The sequence below is a fragment of the Contarinia nasturtii genome, unplaced genomic scaffold (genome assembly GCF_009176525.2).
Source record: "Contarinia nasturtii isolate CC-2019 unplaced genomic scaffold, AAFC_CNas_1.1 Cnas_scaffold_78, whole genome shotgun sequence".
Classification (NCBI taxonomy): Eukaryota; Metazoa; Arthropoda; class Insecta; order Diptera; family Cecidomyiidae; genus Contarinia; species Contarinia nasturtii.
This window is the reverse complement of record NW_022197436.1, coordinates 1,012,894-1,029,649: the sequence shown is the minus strand read 5'-3', so window position 1 is coordinate 1,029,649 and position 16,756 is coordinate 1,012,894. Positions and strand designations below refer to the sequence as shown.

General features: G+C 33.4%; 2 protein-coding genes across 5 annotated transcripts in view; both read left to right on the top strand.

The window, feature by feature from the left end:
- Window positions 1-140: 140 nt before the first annotated feature.
- LOC116339739 (kelch domain-containing protein 10 homolog) lies at window positions 141-4,698 on the top strand. Its single transcript, XM_031765810.1, has 6 exons — window positions 141-545; window positions 1,590-1,901; window positions 1,976-2,130; window positions 3,049-3,217; window positions 3,292-3,331; window positions 3,422-4,698. The coding sequence occupies exons 2-6, from the start codon at window positions 1,754-1,756 to the stop codon at window positions 4,104-4,106; spliced, it is 1,197 nt and encodes a 398-aa protein (XP_031621670.1). The 5' UTR covers window positions 141-545; window positions 1,590-1,753; the 3' UTR covers window positions 4,107-4,698.
- A 2,053-nt stretch (window positions 4,699-6,751) lies between these two features.
- Window positions 6,752-16,756, top strand: part of LOC116346375 (TRPL translocation defect protein 14) — a 20,626-nt gene continuing 10,621 nt past the window's right edge. The window contains exons 1-4 of one of the 4 annotated variants that reach the window (XM_031776587.1): window positions 6,752-7,976; window positions 9,598-9,665; window positions 10,875-10,912; window positions 12,257-12,294. In XM_031776587.1, coding sequence (XP_031632447.1) covers window positions 7,925-7,976; window positions 9,598-9,665; window positions 10,875-10,912; window positions 12,257-12,294 — 196 coding nt within the window. In that variant the 5' untranslated portion in view covers window positions 6,752-7,924. Of the gene's footprint in view, window positions 7,977-9,597; window positions 9,666-10,874; window positions 10,913-12,256; window positions 12,295-15,817; window positions 15,968-16,756 lie in introns of those variants that run through there. The other 3 variants (XM_031776431.1, XM_031776670.1, XM_031776513.1) reach the window with 3 other exon arrangements.

Below are 16,756 nucleotides of genomic sequence, written 5' to 3'. Positions count from 1 at the left end.
ATATAATGGATTTGTGCATGACGAACGAAAGAGAGCACATTGAGGCATACACAAGTAACTACTACTGATGCGGTTATTGTTCTCACACAGAACATTGTCTCTTTTATTTCTTTCTCTCTTTCTCTCGAAATTCACGCATAACTTGCGGTATTTGTTAGAGTTGGGCTTAGCACATGTTTGGGCTTCATCTGACAGAATTTTGAGCTATTGACAAGAACATCAAAAACAAAAAAAAAAAAAAGATTTATGTAGAAAAAAACATATCTATTAGGGTGCTTAAACATACAATTTAATAGAAAAAAATAAGAATAGAAAGAAAAATCAATAAGATTAAAAAAAGAATAAAAAAAGAATAAAAAAAGAATAAAAAAAGAATAAAAAAAGAATTGATTTTCGAACTTTCGCTGATAAATGGTGCAACGTAGTAAAAAGATCCGTGGCTCTTCAAGAATACACTCTGAATTATTTTGACGTTTCAAAAATTGCATTGTAGAGTAGACAGTGCAACAAAGAAATTTCGGACACCGAATAATCACAGCATGCAAGTATTTCAATTTTATTTTATTTTCCAACCAAAAAAATTTTGTACTTTTTTCTTTGTTTGTATTGATTAAATGATGCGTCACACATTATACACACGCAAATCCAAAAATCAATCGCCGATTCTGATTGTCAATTGCACAACTATTTATGGGTCAATAATTTGTGCGAGAAAAAAAAAATTGAATATATATATTTTTTTCGGTTCCATGTTAATATACACGTAGCCGTTGGCGAGCGGTCGTGAGCGATTGGCAAACGCGCGAGCGTTTACCACAACAAAATAACAACACCGAACTGCGAACACCAAACTCCAACAACAAACAAATATTGGTCAATTTGATGTAATGACAAGGTTAAAAGTAAAAGTTAATCGCGAATGAAGAAGAGGAAGAGAAACACGGTTTTTTTTTTCTTCTACATAACAACAAAGAAAACAACAGCAATCAAGACCACAAAAATAGGTTTATTCCTCTCTCTCTCTCTGTCGGTGCCATTAAAAAATATGCACAGCTATGCATATGAACTATCAAAATACTCAATTCAGCAGCAGTTTTGTTTTTGTTTTATTTCAACCGTGCATCGCGCTCACCGCATTCACAAAATCATTAAGTTTCAGTTCAATTTCTTAGGTTATTCTTGTAACACATTTGATACGAATTGGCGGAACAATACACTCAATTTGGTGGTTTCATTTGTGATAAAGACCAAGTCCGACTATTTCAGAATGCATAATCGCTTTAATGGTGCTATATAAATGACATTTCATCGATTTTGAATCACAACTTAATTGTTGCAATTTATGAGTGTTTGACATAAGATGTGATCGCGATTTTTCGTGAATGACATTTGATATTGCATCATTGATACCGCCACTACTATCAATTTCGTGCATCGAATGTGTCAGTGTTTTTTTTTTTGGCCATATCAATTTACCACGCGACGCCGCGCTACAAACACTGTGCATTTTACAATTCAAACAGAAAAAAGAAAACGTTTTAAATTATTATAAATAAATATGAAATCTAATAGTTTTTTATATACAACAGCAATTGTATTGATTGCCCATTTGATAAATTGGTTTATATTGACGCCGGCTACGCTGTCACATTGGTGGCGTACATTTTTGGATTGGCATTGTGTCCGGCAACGAAAACGACAATACAACAGGTACCAGGATCATCACGATCCAAACTTCACCCAAACACCAACCATGTACGAATTTCGACCATTTGAATTAACACAGTGCCAATATAAAAAATATGGCAAATCAAGCATTGGACGCGGCATTAATTGCATACCAAAAGCACGCAGCGGACATCGATGTGTAGCCAACGAAAGTGATCTATTCTCATTTGGAGGTATTTGGACAATAATTTTGTGGTGTTTCATTTTATTTGGAATTTTAACGATTTTCGATTGATTTTGTTTGCAGGTTATAACCCAGACATTGACACAAAACTATTGCCGGAACTATTGAAATTTAACTTTTTAACAAAAAAATGGAGCATAGTATTTTCATCGAATTCAGAAGAAATGCCAAAAGAGTCCGTGTCAAATGCACTCACCTTGAAAGATAATTGTCTTGTGGTAGGTATTTGATCATTTTTAATGGTTTTGGTGATCACTAAATTTCGTAGTAGTATGGCCGTAATCGTTGAAATATTTCATCATTTGCTGCCATTTTTATATCAACTCCAATTACAATATAGGTCTTTTTTTTAATTAGATGTAAAAATTGAACCTTAAATCAGATGTATCTGATTCTCAGATATTTCGGACCTTTTTTTATTTCGTATTAGATTCAAATGTATATAAATTGAATGAAATTTGTACGTCAATATGTTTCCAAAAAGGGTGATGTTATAAAATGAGACATTTATAACAAATTACTATTCAATATTTTCACAGAAAAAATCAAATAATTCACCTTAAATATGAAAATTACACACAACTAGCAGATTTCGACTTCAGCGACCTTCTTTTTTTAGTGAAATAATCTGTTTCTTTAGAATTCTTAACATCCTTGGTGTTTTATTATTAACAAATTATTCATCGCCAAATGACGTCGAGATTCATGGCAAATTTGAGTGTATGTATGGCGTTCAAATACATTTTATTCTTTCGAGAACATGTAAATATCACGTTATGGCATTATAGCGTGAATAACAAAATTTCTTATCGTAGATTTGAATTTCCCTGAAGCCATCTGCAGTTTTAAATGAGATTTAATGTTAATTCTTAATTTTTTTTATTTTTTTTATTCTCCAGATTATCTTTTGTATTTAGTGAGACTTTCCATATCGATTTGTAAACTAAAATCGAAATTAGAAAAAAAAATCATTTACAATATCTCAATATTCCATATTAAATAATAATCAACATTTTCAATGGAAAACTGTTTTTGAAATCGGGAAATATATTTTTTTTCTTCATATATTCAATATATATTTTGATACGAAATTCAATAAAAATGATTTTTTTTTTATTATTTCTTTCAATCGCTAGTTGTATGGAGGAACCGGATTTCCATTTGGTGAAAAGAGATCGAATGAAACCTATTTGATATGGCCGTACGGATTTCGGAAGATCGAAAAATTGCCAACTCGTGGTGACCGACCTGAGGAATTATATGGACAATCAATATTAGTTCGTGGACATTATTTATATGTGCTTGGTAATTCTTACGAAATCTTCTGATTTATTTCAAGCAATATTGATCGTTAATTTTCATTTTAAAAAAAATGTTAGGTGGCACAAGCGGTCACGACTTTACATGTGATATTCATAGGTAATATAGAAAAGAAAAAATCCTATTTTCTCCATTTCAAATCGAAAAATTGAAAATACTAAAATGAACATTTTCTGCAATCACCAACAGACTTAATCTAAATACACGCACGTGGGAATTATTGTATCAATCAAATGAAAATATCCGAGACGATCCAAAAGGTCGATATCGACAGGAAATTGCGTACGATGACGACTATATATACATATTTGGTGGTGGAACGCAAGACACATCATTCGATATGGACCGCATACCGGTGTACAATTTCCATCAAAATCGATTTACTTTTATTCCAACCAAGCCAGATTTGGCGATAAAGGAAAATGGTGGCTATCCGGAAGCACGACGTTTTCATTCGTGTGTTCAGCAGCCGGGCGACAATGGCATTGAGGTGATCATTGCCGGTGGTTCGAAGCAAGATGGACTCTATTTCGATGATATTTGGAAATTTAATTTATCCACACATCAATGGCAGTTATTAACCAAATCAAAATTACCATATGTACTGTATTTTCATGATGCGGCCGCCGTTGGTAATGGTTTAATGTACATCTTTGGCGGTGTAACAACTAATACGCGTGATGTGGTACGGAAAAATGATTTGCATAAAATATGGACACAAATACCAAAGTTGACGGAAATATGCTGGGAGGCGGTCACATTTTATCATCCAAACATAGTCGATCAAAGCAAAGAACAACTACTCAGCGTTGGTATACCAAGAAAATTTGCCGACCGAATCACACACGGCCGGAATTCAGGTGCCATTTTCTAGCGAACGAATTTTTTTTAACGATTTCCAATTTTTAATTCAATTTTCAAACAACACTTGCCCAATTTGCGTCGATGATCGACCGCCAGAGATTATGTAGCATTAATTTGATGCTATTAACACAAAAGTTTAACCAGATGAATTGAATGGTACGACAAGTTTTATAGTTGTACAAAATTTGAATTTCGATTCAATCTCTTCCCTTTTATACTGTTCAAATAATTCAGAAATTGCACACATGAGCACTCCACATAATTTCTGAACTATAATCATGTTCCCATTTTTTATTCATCGCCGATTTTAAACCACCACTTTCTGTTTTTAATTCAGATATTTTATTTTTTCGATTAAGAAATCGAATGATTTGACCCTTTTTCTGAATTTCCAAAAATAAAAACTGACTAATTAGATTTTTAAAATAAACACCGATTTATTTTTATGATATCAATTCATGCTTACAAACAAATTGCAAACAAATTATTATTATTTATAAAAGAAACTGCTAGATCTAAATTATTTTTACATTTAAATGTAAGATTGTACCAGGGAATATAACTTGTGACATAAAATCAAATAAAATGGTATTTAACTTGAATTATAGTTGTGTGTTTATAAAAGTACCATTCCCAACCCCCCGGATTATTTGCATTTTTATGGATGGACCATTGTAGGACACCGCAAATTATACAGTAGTGATCAAAAATTGAGAACAAATGTTTTTTTGCCATTTTCAAGTTCGATCAGTTTGAGCAAACCTTTGCAATAAAGATTTTTCAAAGTAAAATAATTGGAAAATTTAATTCCAAACATTCTTTCTTTTTTGTGCTACGTTTTTATAACTTTTCTGATAAATTTGACTGGTAACCAACATTCAAATCAATTTTCATTTTCTTTCGATTTTTTTAAAGAATTTGATATTTAAGTTTTTTCGAATTAATTTTCATAAAATAAATACCTGAAATGATATTATCTACATGATATTATCGGTGGTGTAAATCGGTGATTATTTTTTTTATTTTTCAAAATTTAAACACAAAAATGTGTTTTTCCTATTTTAAAAAAAATAGTGTTTTGAGCTCAGTATTCAGTACAGTATTCTAAATAGTTCTTATGTGACAGCGAAAAGCGAGACGAAAAGAAATAGCAGAAATCCAAATAATGTTATAAGAAACGGGAAAAAATTGTATACGAAAAACAGCTCTACAGACAATTAAAATGATCGGTATTTTTTTTTTGTTTCGTCAATAAGCGATCAATTTCATTCTAAAAATGAATAACAAATTTTAAAAAAATGGTATAATTGAATATCTTTCCTAATAAATATAAACAAAATTACAATTAGATACTGTATTTATTTTGTGCGATGAATCATGAACAATAATAAACATTGATTAGATAGTGAGTCGAATAAATTAAATAAAACAATTTGAATGTCTTTTTAGATTAAACCACCAGATTGGTGTGAAGAAAAAGAAAATGTTTGAAACGATGAAAAAATTGTATTCTATGTCGTTTGATATAAACGGTAAGAAATCACATTGCATTAGACAGTTTTAGATAACGTATGTTGTATCCGCATTAAATCAGCTGATGGATTGTACCAATACCATGACGTGTGTGTGTGCTTTTGTTTGAATGCTTGTACCACGCATACAAATGCAACTGACATCGTATAGACAAGGTAAACTGGTGAAACGATATTTAAAAGGGTATGCAGCACACACAGACAGCAAAAGCATACAGCACAATTTTTTGAGCGCGCAAACAGTTCCGGGTTCGATTTGACAATCGCGATGTATATAGACTAGAGAAACTATTGGGGGGCTGTTGTATTAGTTCGAACGGCTGTGCTTTGTTGCGCTATCAATACATGCTGAATATAAATGTGTAAGTGCATGTCAAATGCGGCAATGAAATGTAAGCCCATCCATTCTGGATTGTTTTACATGTTGTTGTTGCTGGTTTTTTTTTTTTGCTCTACTTGAAACAATTTATATCTTTCTTACTTGTTCTCTCTGTCTCACTTTGTGTCGGTCGTCTTTTTTGCAATCGTTTGCCCAGCGAATGGGTGCTGTTGCATGTGCGCCGATACAAAAAACCGAACGAAAGATAGAGAAGGAGAGAGTGAACGAGCGAGCCTTGCACAATGTGTCAAATACATAGAACCTCAAGTCAATATCTATTTCGTTTACATGTCCATCCGAACATAGCCGAAAAAAGTGGGAGAGAGGGAGAGAGAGTGTGTGTGCGAGAGAGAAAGAAAAGGAGTGCGGAGCGCCAAAACGGGATAGGGGAGAAAAAGACGGTGTAGACGAGAGAAAAAGTAGAGGAAGACATTGGCAAACAGCATACAAACATATTGTAAAAACAAAACTTGAGCGCTCAATGTGTCAGAAGAATCGGCACGACGCAAAAAAGAGAGAAATAAAAACATACAACCGACAAAACACACAATACACGAAAGAAATGTCAGGAGCATTTATAAATTTTGTGATGCGAGAAAGAAATGTGCTTGTTGTAAATGTGTAGCGTTGTTGCTGTTTAACCAAATGTGACGACGACGACAACGACGGAAACGACGACGACGACGACAACAACGGTGTATGAGAGACAGAGAGAATGTGTGTGTTTGTGTTCTATTAGAGGTTTGTCAGTTTGCCCAATAAGAGTGTTACATGAAAAATCGTACCTCATTTTCTTGTCAAAATCAGTTGAAAGTGGACGTGCGTTGAAGAGTTGAAATCAAACCCGAACTACTCACAACATCAATTCGTTCTTCTCTCATTCAATCAGCACATATCATCACACAATAGTGCGAAGTTTTTAATTTGTTTCAAACAATTTGTTCTTGTTGCTAGACAACATTTCGATACGTTTGCGTTCGATTCGATTATTATTATTTTATTTTTAAATTCTATTCAGCACCATAGTGCATAAAGAATAGCAAAGAAAATTCGCAGTAGCCGATTGAAGAATCATCGTAAAAAAAATTGTGCGAAATTCAAGTTGAATTTTAAATGTTGTTGGTTTTTTGGTGCCGGAAATCAGTAAAAGCAGAAAACGAAGAGTTGTCACCATAACTTTATACCGATAATTGATATATCACCGTGAAACGAACGGCCGCTGAAGAGTTTTTCAACAAAGTCGCTTCTTTTTTCGACCAGCAAAACAATTGTCACATCAATCAAAATTTAAGAAAGAATAGAGAGCGCGCGCTTGCACACCGTGACAATGTTCTCAAATAATAAAGTCATTTGATAATTTGCTTTTAAGCGCATTTCAACTGCACATACATCATATTCTTTTCGTTAAGATTTTCCTTCGTGTTCGTTTCACTCCCCCCGTTTCTTTGGTTTTCTCACATTTGTTTGGTTTGACGAAGTCGTAAATTAAAAATCGAGAGAGAGAGAGAAAGAGAGAGAGAGAGTGAAAGAGAAAAAAGTGTTCGTATAAAAAAAACGTAAAGTTCCTGCATTTGTTATAATTAGTTAAATTACGAGGCATACGCGCGCGTGTATTATTATTATTATTATTATATTTAATTTTGTTGTTGATGTTGTTCGGATAAGTTGTTGGTGCGTGTGTACAAACAAGTGCAAGTGCGATATAAGAGAAAACAAAAAATATACCTCCCAAATACAGATATAGAGATTCTGGTAGCGTAGACGCCACTGGTCCTTATCAGCAACGATATATATTTAGAAAGAGAGAGAGAGTAAGAGGAAGATATCCGGAGGAAGACAACGAAACAAACCTTCTAAATTTTCTCAGAAAAAACCCAATTGTATCTACACTTAACAAATACACAAAACTCATCAACAATGGATATACATAAGAGTGAAAAACGTGTCTATAGATTAGTTTTAACCGGTGGTAAGTAGTCATATTTGGTTCTTATTCCTTATCTTATGATGCATCTCTCATAATATACACACAATTTGTTTTATGGTCGTCGCATCTTTTCATTGTTATCGGTTCAGAAGTTCAATGCTTTTTTAAATAGATCAGAAGTGTGTGTGTGTTTGTGTGTGTAACTAAGAGGCGTTCAAACCGATTGACAATTTGGAAAATATAAAATTAAAGGCAAGACAAAGAGAGAGAGAGGGAAAGAAAAAGGGATCGAAATAAAATGTATGTCGAAAGGAAATCAATTGACGTCTCGATGCGTCATTTGGTGTATGAAAATACCACGCGGTTTTTGCTATGAATCATTCACTCATATTGTTCTGCTCTTCATCTTTACGATGTGGAAAATATCTCTCTGTCTTTCCGTTGTCATTGCCACTCTCGTTCTCTTTCGCTATCCGTCATACTATTACATACATCATACACAATTTATGTCAAATGCGAACAACAGCCAGCCCGACATGCATACACATAGATTTCAATACACGCAATATGCTTCTCTTTTCCTAGAAAGAAGAGAAGAAAAAAAAAACGAGCGTAAAATGAACTGTAAACCTTGTCATCATCACAACATACACACACAAGCGCGCAAACGCGCGCTGACAGCCATGTGCTTTTCGAATACAAATTCAACTATGCTTTGCTGTGTGCTTCGCCGTTTTACTTTTCCTTTTCGTTTTCGCTTTTTGTTGTTAGTTTTTTTCCTTTCTTTTTTTGTTCGTTAGAAAATCCACATGTCGATGCGGAATCTATTTTCGTATAATGATGCGAATAACAAAATTAAACTTTCCCAGATTTTTTCTTAGTCTGGAACCAAAGAGAAATACACACAACAAGGTGGGATTGTTTTTTAGAAACCGGCAGCCAAATTCGTAACAATCAATCGATTTCGAATCTATTTTTGAAGCATAGGCTCTAGTTTTTGTCGAATGGGACCCGACATTGATTTCATTCAGTTTTTCGTCGAAAAGTTCTTTCGTTATCGTTACTCTCCGTCTTCGATTCTGAGCCATGAAAATTGCCGCAACGCTAAATGCATTTTAATATATATATGATCAAACGATTTGAATCGATGGGACGATCATTTCTTTTTTTAAAAAACATATCTGTTATTGAAACCGTTTGAAGTGCAATCGATGCACATTAAGCGCATACATACAGCAAGAGAGATGACGGATAGAGAGGCTTGCACATATGTGAAATGCTTTTAGAAGAGCGAACGAACATTACGAGAAACCGAATCGACAACGATTTTACATTGAATCATTTTATCGGTTGTTGTTGCTTTTTTTCTCGCAACAATAAGATATTGTGCGAAATGCAATGACTGTATTTTGTCTATTCTTGTTTAGTCTTCTCATTGTTTTTTGTTTATAATGGATTTTAATGTCTCACGTGATCTTTTGTTCCTCTCCCTCCCTCTCTCTCTATTTCTGTTGCCTTTAGAAATTTCTAATGAATTGCACGAAGCAGTGAATGCAATCAAATTGCATTCATTTGTATCGGATCATTTTCGAAATACGATACCATAAAAATGTTCGCTTGCATTTTGTCTCTATCCATTGATTATTCGTATTTTTAAATATAGGTCCATGTGGTGGTAAAACAACTGGCCAGTCCCGGATGTGTACATTCTTCGAGAATCTTGGTTGGAAGGTGAGCATCATTTAACTGTACCAAATCAATGAACTTTATAGTTTAAGATGAAATTCTTTTTTTTTTTTTTGAAAAATTAGTGTTTTGTTCGAAATAAATTAAATTAGCGTGTAATTGATAGTTAAATTAGCCTACATTTAAATGAGGATTCAGTTTTGTTACCTTTCAATTTTGTTCGCTATACGTGTTTTTTATTATTATTATTGTTTTGTGTTCGATTAAACACACGGAATTGTTTAGATGAGTCATTCTGTATATGATGAGTGAAAAATACAAACAGCCAAGAAATGACGAAATCAATTTGCTTTCATAGCTGCTGCTGCTGCTGCTTGCAACTGACTGACATTTTGACCGATTATTATGATATTCATTGAATTCGTATATATATATAATTATTTATTTTATGCGCAATATCATGTGCACACTGTACGATATGAACCATTTGTCATTTCTTGGGCTCGACGATATAATCACAATTCATTACAAAATTTCTGTTTGTTGATCCAAAAGGCAAGGACAAAAATTTATACTCTCAATCCCCAATCAATGACAATGCAAAACCGAATGTACAACGCAAACAAGTGTGCGCCACAAGCATACACAATTTACGTGTTTATATGCAATTTAAATACTCATTTGATATGAATCAGATTTTAAAATATATCGAAATTCTAATTAAAATCCCAACCGTAACATTCAGTATTAAGTATTACTAAATTATTGGGATTTTTTTTATTTATTTAGATGAATCTAGATCGTGTTACACTTTTTTTTCCTCTTTTCATGATTACCGATATAGATTTTCATACATTTCGTTTAGATTTTTCAATTTTATAGATGAAACAAAAATGCATTCGTTTATCTAAAGAGCAGAGTTCATGTCATATAATTCTTGCCTTGCCTTTTGAAATCTCGCGCGCGCACGCATACTCAATTCAGACGTTTCTGTAAGAGATGTGCTTTATTTTGTTTACGAAGAGCTTTTTTTAAGCGTAAAAGAAAAGTGTTTTTTTAAGCGTAAAAGGAGAGGTTTTTTTTTTAATTTCGTAAAATGCAAACCGAGCGTCAGGCAATTTGTCCATTAAAACAAAATTTTCAAAATAAATGCAAAAACAACAAAAACCATTCACAAAAAAAAAAAATACAAAAAAAAAAAAAAAACAAACCAAAACCGACAATTAGAATCTTGGCTTATGTTAATTTTTGCAGGTGTTCCGAGTGCCTGAAACGGCCACTGTGTTGCTCAGGTAAATGATGAATGACACTCTCGTAGGCATTTTATTATTTTCCATTTGCAAAATTTTCTCCACCAACCAAATTTAGAACCAATAAAACATTTACAATTTTATTGCAAAAATCGTACGAACGGAAATCCAAAGCGAAACAAATCGAAAATCTTACACATTTTTATATTAATCATAACGGAATCAAAGCGGAATCCATTTTCATTTTTTTTTATCATCGTAAACGTTGATTCGATTTGAATGCAAACAAATTGCACACGATTTACTTTTTCAAGCATTCCATTAATCGTATGTGTGTTCCTTAGTGAGTTTGTTTCATTTTTTTTTCTTCGCCTAGGTGAAACTTCTTTCCATACATTGATTTTTGAATAGGATAGATCCGTAAGATCTTCGCAAGAGCTGGATCTAAGCGTGATACATGCAATTCATTTTACGGTGTTGTTTCGACACGCAAATCAGGCGAACTAAGAAGAATGATTCTGCGTGTGTATGTAACCATGCTCTAGCTCTTGCGGAGATCTTACGGATCTATCTTATCTAAAAATCAATGTATGCTTTTTTCTTTTCCTAGTCATTTTTATTCCTTTCATTTTCTTCTTCTCGTTCACTTTGAATGAAAATCAACATATTAATCTTGTTCGTTTGAATGCAATTTTAAAGTTTTTTTATTGCTTTTTATTCACTCATTTTATGAGAAAACAATTGCTGATTGTACGTTTTTATATGCTTGCCAATGCTTGAAAATGAAAGTGTCGGAAAATTACGACAAATTTCACGTCGACCGCTGAATTACCGGTGAAATAATGGAATTGGTGTGATTTTCGTAAAGCGAAGAATTGATTTTCAAAATAATCGAATCGAATTGGAGAAAAAACCTCAAACGAATGTTTCGAAAACAACACCAGATTCGAAGTCATTTGCTTCAGCCAAAAAGTGCTTTCTTTTCTAATTTTTTCCCGAATTGAAGGAGAACCAGTTGATTCAAATCGATTTTCACCGCAAAATATTCAATGAAAGTGTGATTGTTTTAAAGTTTCGCACAACCTCAAATACATTTCACACAGAGAGGGAGAGACACATAGATAACCATTTCAACAATTTTGAATAATAATTTTTTTGATCAAATTTAACCGCATCGAATTAAATGTAAAGTGCAACGAGAGATAAAATGTCATGCAAATGACACATACACACATACATACATCAAACCAAGAGAAACCAAGACTACGAAACAACAACAACAACCACAAACAAACAAAACAAAAAATTAACAAAAATCATAATGTTTCAAAGACGATTGTATTCATCCGAAAAATTGTTTGGTTTTTTCTTGTTTTTTATTTACAGTGGCGGCATCAAATTCTCGGACCTGACGGAGACTGAAGGTAAGTGTGCCATTTATCCACAAATCATTCTATGTGCGTGTTTGTGTTGTGATATGAATTCGTTCATCATAGTCGCGGAACGAAAGTTTGTATTTGGAAATATTTGCAGCGCAAGTGTTTCTCCAGACGATGATCGAATTTATTTTAAGTTGTGTAACCTGCAATATCTTTTTCTAAAGTTGGAATTAACTTGTATGAAAAAAAAACTTGACGTTTTTTTGGATGGGAAATGTGTTTTTTGTTATTGATGTGAAATTGAATATTTTCTGAAGAAAAGCACATGAATTCACACACAAAAAAAAACTATATGAAGTTGAGAATATTTCATTGATATACAACCTTGGCGATACGAATTGCGAGAAAATGTGTTTTGTTTGCGAAAACAGAACCAATAATTGCAATTTCGCATTCTTCGTTGTTATTTGAAGGAATTTCGTAAAATATATTATTTCTACGAACTTTTGTAATTCTATCCTTGTGTCTTGTGTGGTTTTTTTCCTGTTTCGTTGTTTTTTTCTGATTAATGGCATAAGATACATTCAGATACATTAGCAACGAATCAACTTACGTGGTGGTTTTCCATTTGAGAAAATTCATATTCGACAATTTCGGGCTGACAGAGGAAAACCAACAATGAACACGCTGAAAATTAATCAAATTACATTACAAGCGATAAACAAATGTGCGCTGCACTCGTACGCTTCAATTTCTGGCTACCTCAGCGAAATAAGCACGCTACACACGCTTTACCATTATGTGACTTGTTTGGTGTCTGCTTTTTTTATTTCAACGGGGTAGCAAAGACACAACAAATATGAAGAAGTAATAATGCACAAAAAATAGAATAGAACTTAATTGAGATTAAATTAAAAGAAAAACAATAAGTTTAATTCGGTGCAAACACGTAACCGTCGAATAAATAAACAATTTTTGTTTATGTATTGTGCCGCCGTCAATTGAATGGCGCACAATTTAAACAACATCGAACGAAAGCGAGAGAAGAAAATGAATGTATACGTCACTCAAATCAACAAGGGACAAGCGCCATCGAGTTGGAACCAATTGTTTACATTGCCAACGATTGCATGTAAATCATATGAAAACTGTATGATTTTTGCCTGACACAAATTTTATACGTTCGCACACAGCTTACAATTTTGTTTGCATTTTTTTGTCTCTCTCCCTCTCTCCCGCTCGTTTTTTCCGCTCTCGAAAAAAGTCATTATCATTTTCGAGCAAAAACTTTCGCAAAGTGGTTGGCGGACCCTTTTCGATCGTCAAAAATAACTTTATTCGAATTCAATGTCAAATGCGAATGATCTCTCTCGCACACGGTGTTGGTAGTTATGTAAAAAAGATATGAGCTTTTGTTTGTTTGATTTACTTGCTAATTTATAACATTTAGTTCGTTTTCGATATCATCACACACGTTTTGTTTGATTTTTTTGCTGTCATTCAACGTCTGATTTTTCACATGTTTGCTCGTGCACACAATATTCGATAGGGTTTCGTTTCGGCGAACGGCGACCACACGCTTGCTGACCATATTAATAAAACATTCAACAGACGTTGGCGGCAATTAGCGACACACAAAAAAAAAAGAAATTCTCTTTTTTTTCTAGTTGGTGTTGTCGTCTTCTTCTCTCCTTCGTCAGCGAACGATAATTTAATTAGTCTCACAAACTGTACACAGAGGACTTAATAAATGTTTTGAGCGTATTTTTTATAGCGTTTGCGTTTCCGCATTGCGCGCAATACGATTTACATTGTATTGGTCGTGGATTGAATTGCGAGAAACAAGGGGCTACTACTACTTGTAACTACATGACAGAAAGGGATTCGAGCCTTGAAGCTTTGAGCGTCACAAAACAAAATATTGATATACCTTGGGTCCATGGCCAAATTCGGTGACTTTTCATGGTTTTATAATATCTCCAAAAATGTCAATTTCTTCAACCAAAATCAATTTTAATCAAAGCGCCATCAGAAAAACTATTTATTTTGGACTTTCTTGTACCAAATTAAAATGTATTGTTTTCCCCGTGGTCATAAACGATTGCGCGCATTTGTGTATATGAGCTTTTTTTACATGGCGGTAATCCAGGCGGTTGGCAGACAAAAGACCCACATATCGAATGCAAGTTTACGAGAAGCCCGTTAAGATTCACAATCATGCAAAATGGTGTTTTTAGGAGGATTAAAAAACAGAACAAACATTGTTTCTATTGAAAACCAGTCAAAAACACACATATCCAATTTCAACGGCATTTTCAATATGACATTTAAACGACTGGAAAATGGACATTTTGTTTCGAATACACACTTATTGGAAAACGTGCTCTTTTCGATTCCCAATCGACTTATGCTCGTATTAATACCCCACCCCCTCCAAAAAAAACCAATAAATTTACTAAACATTTTAGAATCGATACTCAAACAACACGAGCATTTCAACACTAATCAAGAGTCTATTTGTTTACTGAAACGTTACACCATTATTGTCATTAATTTAATAACTTAGACTTATAAAAATGACATCATAAGTATACGTGCTATTGTCTTGTCACTCTAATCTAGATTGAAGCTTCATTTGATAATTGTCCATTAGAGATGAAGAGAGGGAGACAGAATGAAGTGAAAAAAAAACAAAATGAAAAAAACGAAAGAATACTCACGTTTCGTGACTGACGGAAAACAATAGTCAAGTCATTGCATGTACACAAATTACCGCATTCTTTCTCTTTTCACACAAAACTGCCCGGTAATATTATTATCGCTCTTGTTCAGATAGTGCAAGACAAAATGCGGCTAGTCTATTTTATTATATGTCGAGGTGTGATTCGATAAAGAAAGAGAGGAAAATGAACAACAAAAAGATAAAATCCAGTCAAATGGCAGACATTCAAAAAAGATAATGTCAATTTGCGATATGTCGGTAATTAGAAAAGTATCGTTTATTGTGGTGCGAGAGTTCTCACTGATTTTTTTTTAAATTGACAATATGCCAAAGTACTGTTTGTTAACAATTTGAAAATTTCAATTTTTCCGTCGAAAAAGCGGAAAATTCCAATCTTTTATTACCAAAATGATTGTATCATTGGTCAATCGTTTGATACTGAACTATTGCTAACCATTTATCACTAACCAGGCTTTGTTTATTTTCCTAATACTAAATCCTTAGCAGCCAAAGCTTCCTCTTCCATTTTTTTTACCTTTATATTTTCCATTTTGTTCATTTTGTTTTTCGAAAGCCATTAAAATGAACGTGAAAATTAAAATTTATCTTTATTTTGCAAAACACATTATTCGCTCGTAAAAAGCTGTTAATTTTGCTTTATCGGATGATGGTTCCGAGTTCTATTTCTCTCTCTCTCTCTCTGTGTGTGTTGCTGATGTGTTTCTTTTTATTGAGTTATGTTTGGTTTTTTAGTTCGTCTTCATTTTCGGTTTTCTTTCTCTCTCTCTCTTTTTATTTCTTTTCTCTTCCTTGTTTTTTCTTTTATTATAGCGGCTGACAAAGCTAAATTCAATCAATCAAACCATCATGAAAATCGAAGTAGTAAACAGCCATCGATACGTTTCAAAAACGGTATAGCGATGCATAGTGATGTTGATTTAAGTGCATCATGTCCGCGGTGTTTAGCAGCTGCTGCTGAAAAACCGGGTAGTGATGGTGAGTTTGAATTCCCGCTCTCCCACACTTCGTATAGTTGGCACCAAAACCCAAACACACTATCACACAAATTTTCGATATAAAAAAGAAAGACATGATCGGATTCATAATCCAAACAAAAAACGATGTGAAAATTCACATGAAATGCGATTTTTTTACACTTGTTGATATTTAATTCTGTGTGTGTGTTGTGAACAATCTTTAGTTTGTGTCATGATATTTGTTTTAATGGAATTGTGTAATCAAAGTCCAGACGATCATCTTAATTATTCGGTCGGTTTTAAAAATATGATGATGTCACCCACAAATGTAAAGTCATCGAACGCAAATGTATATGCATGTAGTGAGTTGGTTCAATGGCACCAAACAGGAACACATTTGTAGCCCGACCTAGAATTTTCTGACCATTCACGTAATTTATGCGTTTTCTTACGTGATAATGACTAGCGCGTGTTTGGAAATCAAACAACAGCGACAATCGCAATGAACGAAGGAAAGAGAGAAAACTAAGCAATCGAACTAAATTCAATAATGATTTTAATTTCAAATAAACAAAATTATGAGATAGTACAAATAATCCGTTTTTTTGATTCTGCCGAATTGTTATGTCTCGACAAAATAATTGTTTACGTATACATTTAACGTAATTACAAACTATATGTAATTTTTTTTTCATATTAAATTGATGAATTATATTTACGCATAAGTCAATAAATGTTTAGAGGCATAATCGAATACACAAAGAGAGAGAGAGAGAGAGAGAGAGAGAGAGAGAGAGAGAGAGAGAGA